This window comes from Rana temporaria, chromosome 6 (assembly GCF_905171775.1).
Source record: "Rana temporaria chromosome 6, aRanTem1.1, whole genome shotgun sequence".
NCBI classification, from domain to species: Eukaryota; Metazoa; Chordata; class Amphibia; order Anura; family Ranidae; genus Rana; species Rana temporaria.
The window spans coordinates 91,533,186-91,553,336 of record NC_053494.1 but is presented as its reverse complement, the minus strand read 5'-3'; the positions used below and the strand labels follow the sequence as shown (position 1 = coordinate 91,553,336).

At 41.3% G+C, this 20,151-nt stretch overlaps 1 protein-coding gene across 5 annotated transcripts in view; it reads left to right on the top strand.

The window, feature by feature from the left end:
* RBFOX1 (RNA binding fox-1 homolog 1) overlaps positions 1–20,151 on the top strand; it is a 1,331,074-nt gene that overhangs the window by 971,369 nt on the left and 339,554 nt on the right. For 4 of the 5 annotated variants that reach the window (XM_040356987.1, XM_040356986.1, XM_040356990.1 and 1 more), the window contains exon 8: positions 6,982–7,074. The exons of the other annotated variant lie outside the window; for it this stretch is intronic. In XM_040356987.1, coding sequence (XP_040212921.1) covers positions 6,982–7,074 — 93 coding nt within the window. The remainder of the gene's footprint in view (positions 1–6,981; positions 7,075–20,151) is intronic. 5 annotated transcript variants of the gene reach the window in all.

Sequence of the window (20,151 nt, the reverse complement as noted above, 5' to 3'; positions counted from 1 at the left end):
CATTGACGCTCTCTACTCCAACCCATCGGCCAGGGTAAAGACCAACGGCCTCCTATCAAACGCCTTCTCTATCAATAATGGAACCCGACAGGGATGCCCTTTATCCCCCTTGATTTTCATCCTGACACTGGAACCCTTGTTGAACAGGCTACGCAGAAATCCTGACGTTAAAGGAGTTACCATTGCAAGTAAAGAATTCAAAGTCGCCGCTTTTGCGGACGACATTCTGCTCTCCCTACAATCTCCAAGGATCTCCCTACCTAACTTATTAAAAGACATACGCCAGTTTGGGGAAATTTCAAACCTGAAGATTAACTACTCTAAATCACACGCTTTGAACATTTCCCTGCCCACACAGGAAGTAGCACATTGCCAGGAGTCCTTCCCGTTTCAGTGGAAGAAGGAGTCTATAACTTACCTGGGTATTCAGATCACGAGGAAACCAGCAGACCTCTACAATCTGAACTTCCTGGGGGCCCTTTCAAGGGTCCAAGGTGACCTGAAAGACTGGGCCAACTTGAACATATCATGGTTTGGCCGTGCAGCCTTAATCAAGATGGTAATCCTTCCCCGCCTGTTATACCTAATGCAGTCAATTCCGATCCACCTCCCCCCTTCCTTCTTCGCCACCTACAGGAAAGCCTGCACAATTTTTTTATGGCAAAACAAACCTCCCCGTATAAAATATTCTCGTCTTGTTCTACCTAAGGAACAAGGCGGGATCGGCCTACCGGACCTCCACAAATATTACCTCGCTTGCCACCTAACTAGGGTGGCAGACTGGAAGATACATCACCTGATGAAAGCCTGGGTCTCCCTAGAAAGACATTTTACCCACACGCCTACACACACGCTACCATGGATTCCCCCTCAGCTATGGCCCCATTCACTCAAATCACACCCTTTAATATACCCTTCCCTAGCAGCGTTCAATAGAGCTGTGTCCCATCATAAACTCTCCACCCACCTAGGCCCGCTGACACCCCTGAGGGGAAACCCGGACTTCCCCCCGGGAGAAGCTACCTTCCTTCAAAAGGAATGGCCACATACAGATATCCTCGCAAACCACATGTTTCAGGGAGGAAACCTAAGATCATATGAAGATCTAGTTGCCGAGTCCCGCACACATTCTCTCCCATTCTGGCCCTATAGGCAAATGAGACATTACCTCTCGTCCAAAACCTCGAAAGAGACATGGACTAGGCGTCTTACCCCCTTTGAATTTCTCTGTACACGCCCTGCCCCACAAAGACACCTAATCTCCTCCATTTACACTTACCTCCAGGAGAACTCTGCCCCCCCTACTATGGAACACCTACACGAATCCTGGGAAAAAGACCTGAAACTAACTCTCAACAAGGAGGATTGGGAAAACATTTATGCAACTGCGCACAAGGGATCCTTAAACGTTGCGATCCAAGAAAATGGTTATAAGATCATAACCAAATGGTACAGAACCCCTACGCGCCTGCATAAGTTTTCGCCTACGATTCCTAACACGTGTTGGAGATGCAAAACTGAAGTGGGATCTATGATCCACATATGGTGGGAGTGTGGGTCCATCCAGCGGTTCTGGGCGGGGGTACACTCCATCATTAAAAAGGTCACCACATATGAACTAGACTACAGCCCAGCTCAATATCTCCTACACCACTCAACCCTTCCTAAACACGATTACCACAAGACCTTAGCTATGCACATGGTAAATGCGGCAAGATTGTGCATCCCAACCCACTGGCGGTCAACAGACGCTCCCACCATTAGAGAATGGCTATCTAGAATAGATAGGATCGCAGAATTAGAGGAACTCATCCACATATCTCAGGAACGTCTACAGAAATTTACACAAACCTGGGCCTGCTGGACCCACTTCAAACTCTCTGACTGTTATAAATCCTATTTCCCTTTGTAAAGTCTTGAGCTACCTATTAATTACCTCCCCTCGCACCTCAGCCTGAGGTGCTCCGCGATGCCGTGACGGAGGAGTGGCCCCCCCCTTTTTTTTTTTTTTCTCGCTCTCCTTTTTCTTTCTGTCCCTGGCCTCGATTCCCCCTCTTACCCCCTCCCTCTCCCCTCTTCTCTTCACTCCCCAACGTCCTTCCCCCTTCCCTTTCCCCGGAAATTCCCCACATACCGACAATGTTACCGCTCCTAAACGGTCGCCCCCAAGGCAACTGCCTATAGCCCCAGACCTTCTCTATAGGCCTTACTTCCCTGACTCTCTTCCCGGTCCCACCTGCATCTCTACTACAAACCGTACCACATATCCCCTCAGATGGGATATCCTCCGGGAAGCCTGAATTGACCCCACTTCAATAAAATGAACTGTCGGTTTTCTTGCTCTTTTTTTTTCCCCTATGCTATGTACCGAGTCTTACGTAGGTACTAACCCCCGCCTACCCTGTTCCTTTTAAGGCTGAATATACTGTTCTACCCATGCTATACCAAATGTTTTAGGTTTGTCACTGATGCCCAGTACATTATTGTTCAGAATTTATTGAGTCTGACAAACGTATATATGTGTAATGTTGATTTTGCACCAATAAAATCTTTTTTGTAAAAAAAAAAAAAAAGAGGACATCAATAATGCTATGATAGAGCGTGAATGAGGTGTGTAAAGGGACATCAAGATTGATTAATAAAGGCATTGATATCCCACTCCACATTCATTCCGTGAGGCATATATGTTTTTAATTGATAAATCCAGAATGTTTCAAGTTTAGAAACTCCCCTGGTTTTGAATTTGCCTCTCCAATGTGGAGTAAATCTATCTATCACTTGGAACTTGGAGCCAAGGGGATTTTTATTGTGACATTCGAGATAGTGTCTGGGCACACTGTGGTTGGGTTTTCCTTTCTTTATAGCTGCGATATGTTCGTTCACTCTAACTGAAAATGTTCTTATAGTGCGTCCTACATACGGTCTTTTACAAGGACAAGTAATTAAATAAACAATATATTGTGTAGCGCACATAGCAAAACATTTCATTTGATATTGTTGGGAAGTGCTAGTGGATTCAAAACTTTCTGATTTCCGTCTACCACAAATATATAGAACAGATCTCCGTTAGATATCCTGAGTTATTTTAAAACAGACTAGTTGAAAACACTTTTTTTTTCAGTGCCAGAAGATTGAAGCTGGTAATTTTCAGTGCAGAGCTTCTTGCACATAAAAGAATGCCTAAATGTAAAACATACTTTACCTTTAGGGTTTCAGGGTGGTACTGTTGGGGGGGGGGTAGTGTAATCACCCCTAATGTAAAAGTAATAGAAATATGGAAAGACGTCCTGACCAGAAACGGGTGAAAGAGCCGAAGATAATTTGAATTGTTAGTAAATACTGTAGGTCAGTAAATACTGTAGGTCATAAAAACAGACAATGTGTTTCTGGGCAACACCACTCCCTCTTCTTCAGGACTATATGAAAAATATAAAACATAGTCATAACGATGAAAAATGAATATGCAAACATATGAGTATACACAACTAATTCTAAACAAAAGTTGTGGGAGGCGCATACACGGTAGCTCCTGAGATGGCGGCTTGATCCGGGAGCTCCAACCTGCTCCAGCCATCTGACAGTCTCTGCTTCAGCTATCGACAGCAGCCCCCTTCCCAGACAACCCATCTGCATTCTGGTCACATCAGAGTCCCTGCCCGTATGTCAGGTGGGCAGCTCCAGAGAGAGGTGTCCCACCAGCTAAGCTTTGGAGAGCAAGCCCCGGGAAAATCCAAGATGGCATATGCAACTCTTCCATGCGGACACATGGAGGACAAAGACTCCATAACAGACTCTCTTCCTGCATCCCAGGGCATTAGTGGTTTACCCTCAGCACCAGTCAATAACCACATCTTCCCAGCAGCTTCCCCTGCATCCACCAAATCTCTTCTGGGCAAAACATTAGATGAAATACTGGGCACTTCAACGATTACCAGCCCTGCAGACCTCACTGAACTGCAACAGGCTTCATCCCTACCCCAGGACACCTCCCTGACATCACCCATATTCTTGCCAGATTTTCTGAAATGTTGGCTAATGGACTGGCCCAAACTGCAGCCCAAATAATAAATGCAATTAAAGCAGATCTGCAGAGCCTGGGCACACGCATTGATGTTATTGAACAAACAGTGGATCAAACAGTTGCACAGCTGAACCAAAACACCTCATGTATTCAAACATTACAGGACTAACTTGACACCACTTTGTCTAAAATTGATGACCTTGAAAATAGGAGCAGACACTACAATTTTTGTATCAGGGGTCTCCCTGAATTGAACCTGGATGTTCAAGGGGTTGTCAAGAATCTCATTAAGGGCATCATTCTGGATATCCCTGGCCATAGGCTGGAGCTAGACAGAGCTAACAGAGTACTACAACCCCCATGCCAAGATGGTCTTCCTAGGGATATTGTGGTCAAACCACACTTTTACACTGTGAAAGAGGAGGTCATGAGGAAAGCCTGCTACTCTGAAAGTCTCTCTTTACAAGGAAACCCAATATAAATTGTTGTGGACTTGTTTCCAACAACCACAACCGTCCAAAGGCGGAGATCCCTGAAACTAAGTTACATAGAAGGTGAGGTTGAAAAAAGTCCAAGTCCGACCTATGTGCGTGATTATATGTCAGTATTACATTGTATATCCCAGTATGTTGTGGTCGTTTAGGTGCTTATCTAATAGTTTTTTTTAAACTAGCAATGCTCCCCGCTGAAACCACCGCCTGTGGAAGGGAATTCCATTCTTACAGTAAAGAACCCTCTATGCAGTCTATGGGTAAACCTATTTTCTTCTAATCTTAAGGAGTGGCCATGTGTCTTTATTAAACTCCCTTCCACAGAAAAGTTGTATCCCTATTGTGGGGTCACCAGTTTGGTATTTGTAAATTAAAATCATATCCCCTCTCAAGTGTCACTTCTCCAGAGAGAATAAGTTCAGTGCTTGTAACTAATATCCTCCAGTGCCTTTATAAGCTTTGTTGCCCTTCTCTGTACTTACTCCATTTCCAGTACATCCTTCCTGAGGACTGGTGCCTAGAACTGGACAGCATACTCCAGGTGCAGCCAGACAAGAGTCTTTTACAGTGGGAGAATTATTGCTTTATCTCTTGAGTTAATCCCCTTTTTAATGCATGCCAATATTATGTTTGCTTTGTTAACAGCAGCTTGGCATTACATGCCAATGCTGAGCATATCATCTACTATGATTCCAAGGTCTTTTTCCATCCTTTTTCCCCCCAGAGGTTCACCCTCCAGTAGATTGCATTCATATTTTTGCAACCCAAAATGCATTATTTGAAATTTTTCTACATTAAACCTCATTTGCCATGCAGTTGCCCACTCCATTCATTTGTTTAGATCTTCTTGCAAGGTTTCACATCTTGTGTAGAAGTTATTGCCCTGCTTAGCTTAGTACAGTCTGCAAATACAGAGATTGAACTGCTTACCCCATCCTCCGGGTAATTTATGAACAAATTAAATAGGATTGGTCCCAGCACAGAACCCTAGGGGGAACCAAATTTCCACCCCTAACCATTACAAGTACTCCCCATTTATCAGCAACCTCTGAACTCGCCCTTGTAGCCAGTTTTAAATCCATGTACTCACCCTATGGTCCATGCCAACGGACCTTACTTTGTACAGTAAACAATTATGGGGAACTGTGTCAAATGCTCTTTCAAAATCCAGATACACCACGTCTGTGGGCCTTCCTTTATCTAGATGGCAGGTCACCTCCCCATAAAATGTTAATAGATTGGTTTGGCAAGAACGATTCTTCATGAATCCATGCTGATTACTGCTAATGATACCGTTTTCATTACTAATGTCTTAAATATAGTCCCTTACAATCCCCTCCAAGAGCTTGCATGCTATTGATGTTAGGTTAACTGGTCTGTAATTCCCAGTGATGTATTTTGGCCCTTTTTAAAATATTGGAGCTACATTGGCTTTTCTCCAATCAGGTGGTACCATTCCAGTCAGTTGACTGTCAGTAAAAAATAGGAAGAATGGTCTGGTTCTTCCCCTTCTGCCTACAGTTTCAATATAGGAATAAATCCTAAGTTTTTGCATCTTTCCAGGATGGGAACGCCTGTGTGTCCAACATGGCATTACCTCCCAAGATTCATCTTCCTCTTCTTCTGCTAATCGCCAAAGCTCTTCAAAGTGACCCCCTCCGATTAGTCCCTTGACCTTGGTCAAGAAACAAAGGAGACATTGGGACTCCAACCCCCCATGAGGGAGCCATCAACCCCTGGCTTTGCACCTAATCTCATTTGGTCCCCTCTTGGCATGAGAGACACCATCCCTGGTTCTTGTTATATGACTAAACCCCATTACTATTAGACTCGTCTGGGAGGTATCCCCATCTCAAATTGACCTCCCTTCTTTAGGTTTGAACTTACATTTAAATGGAACTATAGCTAATTCAGAGTACCTCTTTTCATGCTCCCTCTCTGAGGTCTGGGCCATTTAGGGTCCACCTCTGAGGGGTAGAATGCCTTGTTTATAATAATTATATCATTGGCCTTACTGGGGAGACATCCTGATCCGTTTCATGACAACCCTGGTGGTGTTAGCTTTCTCTCCCTTAATGCCTTCTGTAACCCGTACCTTATAATCTGATTGTTGGTCTTTCTTGTTATGTTTTGACTTTTTTTATAGCCTGGTGAGGGATAGTGTAAGACCTTAAGATGTTTTTTTGTATATTTTTTTACTTTTTATTTTTACTTTTGAAGCTTCAAGGCTGGAGCAGTTTTCGTGCTCCTCCCCCTGTAGTGACACAGAGGTTATACTCCCCTCTGGTGACTACAGGATAGAGCCCTGTTTATCACAGGATGCACTTTAATTTTTTTCTTGGTGTGCAGCGCTAGGCATGTCTGGTCCTGTGTCCAGGGAACACGGAACAAACCCAGCTCTGGGTTCTCTTCTTTTCCAATCCTTCCTTTTTTATTTTCCGAACCCTTATGTTCTATCTTCTCTTTCAGATACCTATGCAGAGGCCTCAGCAACTCTTGAACAGTTTGGGATTCGAGCCTCTTTGGACCAGTTTCTCCGTGGACCCTCGGCAGGACTCTTGGGTATGTGTCCATCATCTGATGGCGTTTGTCTCCTCTCCTTTTCATGACTAATCTTGATCAACTGAGTGGCATCCCACAACACATAAGGCCTCAATTCTCTAATTAAGAAACGCAAGGCATTTCAGCATTACCACTCCCAGGGTCTTGATGTCCTCCTGCTACAGGAGACTCACTCCCCTGGGAATCTTAACCTTGTGTTTGTCCATCATAAACTTTTAATCTAGCAAATGCAAAAGCCAAAAACTGCAGAGTAGCTTTTTTTTCCTCTAAAAAAGTTGCCTTTTCCCACTCCCAGACAATTAAGGACCAGGCAGACCATTATATTCTAGTTAAGGGACATATTGACGGCTACCTATACTCTTTAATTTCTTACTATGCCCCGAACCATGGTCAGGCCACATTTTTCTCAGAAATGCCCCACTCCCTTTCCCCCTATCTGGAGGGTTGAATTATAATGGGGGCACTCTGATATTGCATTTGACCAGCTCTCAGATAAATCAGGGGAAGGAATACCCCTTCTCAAAAGACCCCCTAAAGAAAGCCTTCCCATAGCCTGGCTTTTTCATTCTCTGAGACTGGTAGACATTTGGAGGGAGCTGAACCCCTCCTTCTGGGACTTCACACACTACTTGGCACCTCACAAAACATATACTAGAATCCATCATATTTTGTTCACACTTTAGATATCCGTTTTGCAGCTCAGGCATCCATCCGCGATATCTCCTGGTCGGATCATTCTCTGTTCCTACAAAAGTTCAATAAGGCCCCCTCCCCATCAGGCCCCTACCCATGGCAACTTAATTAATCCCTTTTAAGTGACCCGGTTAGATGCTCTATGTTGGAGAAGGACTTGAGGGAGATCTTACTTTTGAATGTCATAGAAGACATTATCCCAGGCTCCTTATGGGGGCAGATAAGGCGGTGATCCGCAAACAACTCATTCCGGTTAGCTTCCCAACTAAAACATGAACATCAGGCAGATACAATTAAAGTGTTTGTTAAGTGTTAAATATTATTCACTGCTAGTCCCTCTATTAGAGACTGGCATACCACACTATGTAAGTCCTTTGTAAAAACGACCGTTATAAATAGCTATTTAGAGATGTCTTCAGGCCTTGCTTCTGTGGGAGGGGCCGTGATCTGCCTCTGATGTCAGCTGGGAAGATCACGTGACCTGCCACAGAAGCAATGTATCAGAGCTGTAAAGCCACCATGAGTCATGTGAACAGCCTGAAGACAGCTCTAAATAGCTATTTATAACACTAATTTTTACAAAGGATTTACATAGTGTGGTATGCCAGCCTCTAATAGAGGGGCTGGCAGTGACAATTCTAGGTTTTTTATTTTTAATAGCGGTGGCGGGCTAGACTGACTCTGAACCTTACCCCAACCTCTGCAGCAGAAAAAAAAGCTTAAGGTGTCGGGAAGCCAATTTCTACCTTCTGAGAAACAAAATAGGACCAAAACTCACAACCAAACTTACCCTTAAATACTGTATTATCTCTCTCCTTAAAATCAGATCCTTGATGAGTGCTATTACCAAAAATCCCAATCATATTATAGAATCGTTTCACCCGTTTTTCTCAAAACTGTATAGCAATGATAATTATGCAGACTACAGTTGCCTTGATGCCTTCTTGGAAGAGATCCTTCTCCCTGGTCTGAAAGATAGTCACCACTCCCTCCTTGATTCTCCTATCTCGGAAGCCTAGGTTTAGGAGGTCATCAAGGGACTCTGAATTGGGTAAGCTTCAGGACCAGATGGGTTCTTTACTTGTTGTTACAAAACATTTGGTAACACTCTCTCTCCTTATATGGTCTATTTCTTTAACTCTCTAATGAAAGCTAAACCTCTGGACCCTCTCTCTAACCTTGCATATATATTGGTTATTTCCAAACCCGGTAAAGATTATAGTGAAGTAGGAAACTATAGACCTATCTCTTTGGTCAATAACGACCTGAAAATTCTGTCCAAAATCGTATCCAACAGCTTAGCCTCCTTTATAGGTAATTCTGTTCATAAAGATAAGGTGGAGTTCATCCCGCAAATCCAGGGTCCAGATCAGATAAGGGGAGCGATGGAATTTCCCTGATGAATTTGGGTTGGGATGGGGTCCTCCCCAGGAAGGCTACCTATTATCATTAGTTCTGCAAAAGGCCTTCGACACAGTCTCCTGGCTCTACCTGTTTTCCATTTTCAAAAGAAGGGGCTTTGGTTCCAACTTTACTAGAAGATTTCTATTCTCATCCTTTGCTCGAGTTAGGATGCAAGGTCTTTACTCTGAGCCTTTTCCTATAGCCAGAGGAGCGAAATAGGATGCCCCTTATCCCCTTTAATCTTTGCTATAGCTATAGAGACCCTGGATATTGCCAAATTACATCAACCCAAAATCCATGGAGCTCGCTGTGGCCCAACTATCCCTAAATGTGCCCTTTTTGCTGATGATATTCTCCTATTCATCACTATTTGGGTACTCTTATATCAACGCCTTATATTTTCTAGTTGCTACACAAATTTGGCCAAGTTTCTGGTCTTCACTTTAATATGTCCAAATCTCATTCCCTTTAATGGAGTGACTGCAAGATCACTTCTATTTCACCAGGAATCATAAGTCAATCCCCTATTTAGGTATCAATTTGGCAGTCTCTAAAGACCAGCTCTATAGTATTAACTACTTCCCTCTCTATAAAAAATGATCTACTGATCTGTCACAGTGGTCTTCCCTTCTCATTGCTAGGTAGAGTGCATGTAATTAACCCCAAATCCTTTATTTGTTCCCTCCCCACCCCCGTATTTAAGGCTCACCCTTCTAAACTGCAGTCTTCCATTATCTGCTTTTTTGGGGATAAAACTGGGCACCACTTCTCTAGCAATATTATATAGAGATCCACACTTCAGGGAGGACTAGGTCTCCCCAATTTATGGTGGTACTACAAAGCAACACAACTAACTCAGATCTCCATTGAGTTACTCTAGGGGCATCAAACCTGACTGGGTTGCTATGGAGAGACAATCGGTCCCACACTGCACCCTAGACTTTCTCATTTGGAGTACTCCTAAATCCAGACCTCCTATACTTTCCCCAACTCTGTTTCACTCGGTAGCATTATGCGACTCTTTACACAAGCTCCCCAAAATCGCTTCAAAGTGGCATCCGCTAGCACATATTTTCCACAAACCCCCCCCCCCCCCCCGGAAGAGACAAAAAGGCACTTCAAAGGTGGACAAACAAGGGCCTATTTTGGATTGGACATTTCTTGAATTCTAATAGTCCTTTATTATTTAGCCACTGTGTTAGCAAACTGGAGATGCCTCTCTTGGAGAAGTTCCACTTTAACCAAATTTCATTTTTTTTATTTTTTTGCACTCTATTTGGATTACCAAACCAATCCCAGTTAATCCATATAAACAATGGTGCTCCACAGTCATGAAGATGAGAGGAGCGATTTTCTTAATTTACTCGATCCTGGTGGAGTCCACGGAGAAAACCTTATATATGTTGGGCTGGGAGATGCAATAGGACCTGGATACCTGGCACTAATGCTTTGAACATTCTTTTAAGGGGATACATAATGTTTTTTTGTTTGAAGCTAACTTTAAAGATATGTCCCATTAATATCTGGTTCCCACTTGCCTTGTCAAACTATACCCAGAAGTTTCCCCCTTATGTTTCAGATGTTGCGGTCATGTGGGCTCTTTGTTCCACACCTTCTGGCAATGCCCCAGAATTAGGGGTTTCTGGAATCAAGTTTTCCACATGATCCGCAAAATCACTGGGGTCTTGTTGCCCAAGGATCCCAGGATAGCTCTTCTTAATCAATGTATAATTAAAACTCCCAAATATACCCAAGCTCTTATTCTGTTTATCCTTCTTGGGGCTAAACTTATGATTGCCTGTGCCTGGAAGAGCCCTGCTGGCTTCTTCATAATGGCCAAGCGCAACAGTTCTTGGATAATGTCTCAAGAAAAGATTTGAGCTGACCTGGGAGCCCTGGGCTACCTACATTAATGTTTCCCTCTAGTACTGACTGTATTTTACTCCTCTCTTGTCCAGACATTGAACTTGACCTCTCGCATAGGCACCCACTTTTCTTTCCATCGTGTGCTCTTTTCTCCTTTTCTTTATCTTATGTTCTGTCCTTCTCCAACCCCATTACCTTTCCTAATTATTCTGGCTAATTTAGACTATACTTCAGACTTTCGATTTTTTATGTCTGATGTTGTTATATATGGGATAAATGACTTTAGTCTTTTGTTCAGTCCTCTCCCAGGGGGCAGGTCCTCTGCCCCTTCTGGGATAAGACTTCACAGAGCCTAATTTCAGTGGTATAACCTCTCTCACTGCTGTTCAGCTAGAAGTTATATTAATCTGTTATGTTTACTGCCACTTGGATTTATTCTTTTGAAACCCTCTACACCCATTAAGGTTCGCCCATGGCACCTAACTGTTGCCCCAGAAATAGCGATGACCTTGATGTCCTCACCTTTGTGTCTCAATCACTTGGGTGCTATACTGACCAGCTACGCTCACTATAAGTACTGCAGCCACCTTTGTTTATAGTATTTATTTATGTTCTTCATGTTTTACATCAGTTAAATAGTAAACATTATTAATACTCCATTATTTTGGACTGGAGCCACAATGACACTGATCTTTTCCTTAGGTTGTCATATATTATCTTTGTTGATGCCCACCTGGTCTGGTCAATCAGCATAACCTTGCTAATGTTCAAATGCAACTGTACTTGTATTTGTTGCAAAATGAAGGAAAAACTTTCTGGACAGCCGCACTCCAAAAATAAGTAAGCTATGAATAAGCACTAAACTTTGGTGTGAAATGCGTCAGCATTTTACCCCGTCTGCTGTGGCATGCTTTTTGTGTGTTTTTTTTATTTTACAATAAAAACAATTTATTTTTGGAGTGCGGCTGTCCAGAACGTTTTTCCTTCATTTTGCATCATTCCATGCATTTCCAGCACCCTTGGCTTTGGATCAGGTGAGGAGACTTTCTGATTAGTATCTTAGAGCGGTGATTCCTATTTTTCGTACTTGTATTTGTTGTTTCTGTTTGGTTATTTTCTTCAATAAAAAATAAGATAAATAGAAAAAAAAGGTTGTGACAGCAGTAAAACTCATGCTGGTGGTGTCTGTGTAGCCACTGTTTGCTGTAATGTCTCATACTGGTAGAACTTCCTTGGTATATTATTAGAGGCAAGGCTGGATTTGCCACTAGGCCACATATGGTGCCATGATCACTGAGTTGAGGGAGATTACATTTGCCCTTTACCTCTTCTTGACATGAGGTGCATGTTTACAGACAGTAGTTCTGCTCTATGATCAGGAACAGTTACAGCAGAAATGGGATGGAGCAGCAGTACCAGGCTGTGCCACTTTATACTCCCTGTACTAGGACAGTAGCCACATTACAGAGGAAAGCTTATATGCTTTATCTGAAAATAAGCATAGGGTAAGTATGTGTGAGTTCAAACATTATGTATGTTTGTGGGTATAGTGCAGCTTGAGTGTATGTTTGGGATTGGGTGTATTTACAATACATGCTTCATATTACTCATTGCATGTATATAGTATATAACATATAGGGGGTTATTTACAAAAGGCAAATCCACTTTGCACTACAAGTGCAAACTACAAATGTAAAGTGCTCTTGAAATTGCACTGAAAGTGCACTTGGAACTGCAGTCGCTGTAAATCTGAGGGGTAGATCTGAAATGAGGGGAAGCTCTTCTGATTTAATTATCCAATCATGTGCAAGCTAAAATGTTTTTTTTTTTTTTTCCTTGCATGTCCCCCTCGGATCTTCAGCGACTGCACCTCCAAGTGCCCTTTCAGTGCAATTTCAAGTGCACTTTTCACTTGTAGATTGCACTTGTAGTGCAAAGTGGATTTATTTTTGTTTTGTCGTGACAACAGTTCAATATGGATAGAAGATCCGAAATGACCGTGACAAAAGCGATCTGTGTCTATCGAACCTGCGGTCGATTGTGCCTAACTGTAACGTTACGCCAGATATTATTTGAGAGTTAGGATCTCAACTGCGGAGACTACTCAATTTCGGACCCAGGTTTCACTCTCTTGTGTGCAGAGAGTTTGGAATCCTACCATCACAGTCTCAGTCAAGAAACATGGCGCATATTCCTTCATAGGCGCCAGTGAAAACTCAAACAAATAAGTATAAAGTCCAGGTAGAACTGATACTAGTTAAATGCAGAAGTAGCCGAGCATGCGTGGCATGTAAATAACCTTAACGGCAAAGTCCTCAAAGTAATAGGTAGTATATGTGCACACAATAACATTTGAGAAGGAAGTACTTAGGCATGAAAGACTTCCGTTTATACTTGGTGACTTAGAATATAGAAATCATGGCAGGATCCTTATTAGAAGTACCAAACATAGAGAGACTATGGCTGCAGCAATTCCTGGTATAGTTAGCATACATAATTAGCAGGCAGGGCAGTTCACAGGATAGTAATGCATAACAACATCAGGGTACTTGCGATACTGAAGTGAATGATGCAGGCATAAGGTCAGGCTCCAAGGGTCCAGACGGGTAAGGCTGGTGAAGCAGGCAGTGGAGACTCCTGTTCCAGGTCAGGAAGCTGAAGTTCAGAGCAGGTGCGTCTGGATACCCAACCGACAGAGGCGTTGTGTCAGCCAAAATAAAGGAACACTTCCTGGTTAGTGCTAGGAGCTTAAATAGGCCGCCCAGCAGCTTAACAGGAAGTCACAGGCTAATTAGAAAGAAGGAAGTAACTATAGTTGAACTTCGAGTGAGAGACTCTTCAGGAAAGAGGTTTGGGAAGGAAGTAACAGATGAGAGTTAACTGGGAAAGAAGCACAATTGTATTTAGTGCAAAATTGTTCATGAGACGTTACACTAACCTAACTCTATTAGTCCAAGATTATTCGACATAGAGAGAAAAGATTCGACATTATAGAGACATAAAGATTCGATGAAGCAGCTAAAAACATACGATCACCACAAACAGACATTTATTGTCAAATGCTCTGCCCATGGTTATAGAAGAATTATCTTCTGTTGGTTGACTAGTAATAATAATTAACAAATATAATTATTACTAGTCATACAACTTTAGAATTATACTATAGCTTGTGGGTGGAGCATTTGACCGGAAATGTACGATTGCGGCGTCGTACAGTTTAGCTGTTTCAAAGAATATTCGACGGACACCATAAGCCTTCAATGACAGATTCGACTTACATAATTCTGATTTTCGAATGAATGCATATTTTAACGAAACACAATAAATAAAAACAAATTTGGGGAGTAACTAAATAAATACATTTTTTTAAATTCCAAAAGGAAATATTTCAGTGTGCACATGTCTGCTGTACTCTACTTTAACTATCATGTTGTTTGTCACATACTCTAAGTCATTGCATGCATGTTACTTATTGCAGGTCACTGTACTCTATATGCTATGCTATGTTACATACCCTTGACTGGCACTCTATGAACTATGCTGTCCACTGTGTTCTGTACACTGTGCACACTATGAAATCTGGACTACTGCATTCTGCACTCATGCTGCACACCACATACTGCAGATTAATACAGTAGACAGTTTTATATGCTACATACAGTAGACCACAGTGCTGAGTGCATTTGCAGTTACACAATGGGGAAAGAGATGGAAGAGATGGTGGTGGCAAAAGTTAGCTGGTCTATGGTAGAAAACAGCATAAATCTAGTGCTGATTTAAATCTTTGCCAATTGAAGATCCCAATAGTCGTCTCAGAGGGAAGGATCTCTAGAATGGGTATACATTGCTTAAAATGATGGAAAAAACAAAACTGGTAAAAAAAACTGTAATATATACTTTCTGAATAACATGTTTTGTAATGCAAGACACTGCATCTAAAAACCATTATTCAGCAATTTTCAATGAAGCCTGGAGCTCTGAGACACTCAATAGTGATCTCCATCTGCCTAATTTGATAAAGTGACTTGTTTCATCACAAAAAATGCCATTCAGCAGTTCTTCATAAAGATTTATATCTTTATCATGAGTTTTACATTTGAAACTCCCAACTAGCAAAACCATACGTTTAACTGTCTAAATATTGAATTGCCTGGTATGAGGGTGAATCTCTCTGCATAAAACACATGCTATGGATATGCTGGAAACACAAGCTAAAGTCAACCCAAGGCTAACTGGTTTCTGGAAGAGTAGTGACAGGGTATACAAAAGGTAAGACAACTTAGATCAAAGATACAGTACTTAGTAAGCAGTGTCCAGATTTGATGGTAACAAGAGATTGTGTTTGGGAAAAACTAAAAACTTACTCACATACCCTTTTAAATCAAAGCAAACTTAAAAGCCTTCACATAAACAAACAGACAAAAAAAACATAGTTATTTATTCCAAAAATTAAGACTTCTGCATGTGCCTGCATTGCAATTTTGAATCCCAGCCAGTGCCGTGGAATCCTCTAAACTGTGAACAGTTGAAATTACCTTTTGGTCACCAAGTAAAATTTTCAGTCATCCCCCTGTATTTATTAAGATGATATAGTGCACTAAAAAGACAGATGAGTGGTAACTTCAGTCACCAAAAGGGCTCCCAAGATGTTGTAGCCTGCAACATCGAAGTTTCACTTTAGCTTTCACTATGGCTTGCAATTACAGGCCAGTGAGATTAACCTCAGTTGTAATCAAGTTATGGAATCATTCCTGAAAAAAAAGATCATTGATCAAAGCATGGCTTTATTGAGGGCAGATCATGTCAAACTAATCTGATTATTTTACTATATCACTAATGTTGTGGACCACTGTGATGTTGTGGACATATAGTAGCCTATCTTGATTTTAGAAAGGCATCTGATACAGTTCCACATAATGATCTAATACAAAAGTTGTACAAGCTAGGACCTTACCTTTGGGTGGTTCAGTGGATATGCAGCTGACTAAGTGACATATATCAGTGTGTGGTTGTAAATGTGGTTCATTCAGAACAGTGACCAGTCACTAGTGGTGTACCATAAGGCTCTGTCCTAGCTCCTGTTTATGACTCAAAGGTGTGATTGGTTGATATCCCTAGAGGTGTCTTTAACATGGAACATGATTTGGAATTGCTGGAAGATTGATCAAAAGAGTGGAAAATGCAGTTCAATGTTTCTAAATGTAAAATAATTAATCTAAGTAAAACTAATCCATTGGCAGAGGTAAGGTACAGTGTTGGTCAGCACTACAGAGGAAAAATCTAGGGATACTTATCTCTGATAAGGTTCAAGAGGGCAAGATTTTATATATGATATGCGATGAAGAACATTGGGACATGACCTCAAACTAATAAGGATAGTTCAAAACTAATCTTAGAAAGTATTATTTTACTGAAAGGGTACTTGATGCCTAGAATAGACTCAGAGCAGTCCAACATTTCTAAAAATCTGTTTTCACTTTGTCATTATGAGGTACTGAATGTAGATTAATGGGGAAAACATGTATTTAAACAACTGTAGTATCAGTCTGCAACATAACAAAATTGAAAAAAGTGAATAATTTATGAATGCACTTAGTTTTCATGTGAAATATTTTAAGAAATTGCTTGCAGTTAATTTCCTAAATTTGCTTTTTAGTTAAACATTTTAAATCATACTTATATCTTTGTGCAACTGAGCCCTGAAAATTATCTTCTAGAAACAAAGAAAACATAGAAAAGTGCCAGTGTTTCATCAGATTCGTCGACCCGTCAGAATTGGTAATGGAAGTGACGTAACGCCACCGCCATCTTGCTACATCCCACACTACTCCATAGTAAGGATACACTGAGAAGGGGGAAAGCGGACATGTTGTTGCACCCACCGGACTTTTGCATTTTACACTTATTTTTAACAGGAAAGTGAGTTTATATAGTGATATACAGTACTTCTAACTCTGTGTGACTGGTCAGGCCCCATACACACGAGAGGATTTATCCGCAGATACGGTCCAGCGGACCGTATCCGCGGATAAATCCTCTCGAGGATTTCAGAAGATTTCTATGCGATGGCGTGTACACACCATCGCATTGAAATCCGCGCTGAAATCCTCTGCCGATGACGTGTCGCGCCGCTATTATGACGCGGCGACGGGCGCGACGCTGTCATATAAGGAATTCCACGCATGCGTCAAATCATTACGACGCGTGCGGGGAATCCCTTTGGACGGATGGATCCGGTAAGTCTGTACAGACGAGCGGATCCATCCGTTGGAATGGATTCCAGCAGATGGATTTGTTGAGCATGTCAGCAAATATCCATCTGCTGGAAATCCATCCCAGGGGAGATTTATCCGCGGATAAATATCCGACGGAGTGTACACACCATAGAATCTATCCGCAGAAACCCATTTGATGGGATTTATCTGCGGATAGATTCTATGGTGTGTATGGGGCCTTAGATGTTGAATTTTAAAAGCAGTGAACTTCTGTCAGATTAGCAAACCTGTGAGATGAGCAGGCTTGCTGCTGCTTTTAAAGTTCAACATTATAATAGTCAGACGAAGTTCTAAGTACTGGATTTCAGTATATACAGTAAACTCATTTTACTGTTAAATATAAGTGTAAAATGCAAAAGTCCGGTGGGTGTAACAACATGTGGACTTTCCCCCTTCCCTGTGTATTCTTACTATGGAGGAGTTTGGGTTATAGCAAGATGGCGGCGAGTAGTTCATTGAGTCTTCCCATTTTGTTTTTGATTTCGTTTTTTGTTATTCCTATTTTATAAATAATAATAAATAAAGTTAAAGGTCAAATAATGCCCTCAATCAGAAGGCTACAAAGTCATTCCTCACACATACAGAACATCTCCAAACAAAAGTGGTTTCAGGTTCAAAATGTTGTATTCTTTTTTTTTTTTTTTTTTTTTTTTTTTTTTTTTTTTTTTTTTTTTTTTTTTTCCACCTCAGCTTTTGTCAAATTCTAGAGACCAGCTCATAATTTGATGCTTCTTACGTCTCTGTTTGCAGTTTGCATCATGTGTGGTTTTTTTTTTTTTTTTTATGTATACGTATGAAAAAAGTTTGTATGTGTCGCCTTCCCACTAGGGTACTAGGAGCTTGTCCACACACCTTTATATTCTTCACCCAGCTAGGGTGGCTGAGACATGCTTTCCCATAATACATTCAACACCCCGGCCCCCACCCCAACCCCCCCCCACCCGCCCCGTGGCTCCCAGAGGTCTAATGCTTATCCAAGGAAAGGAAAAATATAGAAATTACCAAAGTAAGTAAAATTTTGCAAATAGCAGTCGGGAAATCAAACTTCAAACCGGGACAGCATATATGTACTGTGTTATCCGGAATATATAAATTAAGGGGCTCTTAGTCTCTCTGCATAGCTCCATGTTTTTTTGTATTCCTTCCACTTTTCCCATTTGACCTTAATGTCACTTAATGTCACTATTTGTCTCCAAGAGGCTGTCCTTTAGCTCTTCTAACCTATAGGTTTCCTCCACTGCGTCAACCCAGTTCCACAAATGTGGACTTTCCATTTCGTGCCACCTTTTTGGGATCAGTCTCTTGGCTGCGTTCAGCAGATGAGGAATTAGGGATTGCTTGTATTTTTTTATGCCCTCTTGACACCCATGAAAGAGCACTACCCAAGGGTCTTTCTTTAACTCCTTGCCTGTAATCTCCTTTATTTGCTTTAAGATTGTGTCCCAGAAAATTTGTATTTTAGGGCATGTCCACCATAAATGGGCCATAGTTCCCCTTTCAGGGCATCCACGCCAGCACTCCGCGGGCTGGGCGGCATTAATTTTATTAGCTTTATCGGGTGTGATATACCACCCTGAAATGCACTTATAGTTTGCCTCGGCAGTTTGTATGTCTATTGCTGAGGAATGTATTAGTTGCATAGTCCTCTGAAAAGTGTTAGTCCCTCTCGCAGTGAACTTCTGTCAGATTAGCAAACCTGTGAGATGAGCAGGCTTGCTGCTGCTTTTAAAGTTCAACATTATAATAGTCAGACGAAGTTCTAAGTACTGGATTTCAGTATATACAGTAAACTCATTTTACTGTTAAATATAAGTGTAAAATGCAAAAGTCCGGTGGGTGTAACAACATGTGGACTTTCCCCCTTCCCTGTGTATTCTTACTATGGAGGAGTTTGGGTTATAGCAAGATGGCGGCGAGTAGTTCATTGAGTCTTCCCATTTTGTTTTTGATTTCGTTTTTTGTTATTCCTATTTTATAAATAATAATAAATAAAGTTAAAGGTCAAATAATGCCCTCAATCAGAAGGCTACAAAGTCATTCCTCACACATACAGAACATCTCCAAACAAAAGTGGTTTCAGGTTCAAAATGTTGTATTCTATAAGGAAGTTTTTCCTTTTCACTGTTACAGAGAATAGTCACATTTTAATACTTCATGTTATCAGATGTGAAACCAGAAGAACAATCTGATTTCTAAAAGAGTAGTTTTGAAACATTCTTTTAAATATTTATTCTGCCATTGAATTTTGATACACAGGGAGAAATTTAATTCCATAAAGTTGTGCCACTTTCTGGCAATAATCCTTCTTTTTAATGTATTGCACCAAATTCATGAAACATTCGAGACAACTCATGCACAAAATTCATTTAGTTCTAAAATGTGCCACTATTACAAGTTTTAGACTTGAATTTGGCACAATTCACATTACTTTTAGGGCTCAGGCAATAAAAAAAAACTGCTTTTACAGGCATTGAGCTTTTATTTATGTCTAAAAGCTTGAAAAAAGCTTTTGCTTTTTTCTGCTCTTTTGTGTTTTATCATTGAGCTTATTTGAGCTTTTTTTTAAAATGTTAGGCTCTTTAAACCTTTTTGTGCATTTTTATGCTTTTTTTCTGCTTATTTGAGTGTCTTTGGGTACTTAGGCACCTTTTGTAATCAAAAGCTCCTCTTATAAACGAGAGTTTGTTGGAGGGGGAGGGGGGGCTCTGCCTGTGAGAGCATATGCCTGTAAACTTTTAAAAAAAAGCCATGTGCAAAGACAAATTAACTAACATGAAGGTGAGTTTCCAGGCAGAACAAAATGAGAGTTAAAAAAAAAAAACTCTAAAGCCTGTAGGAG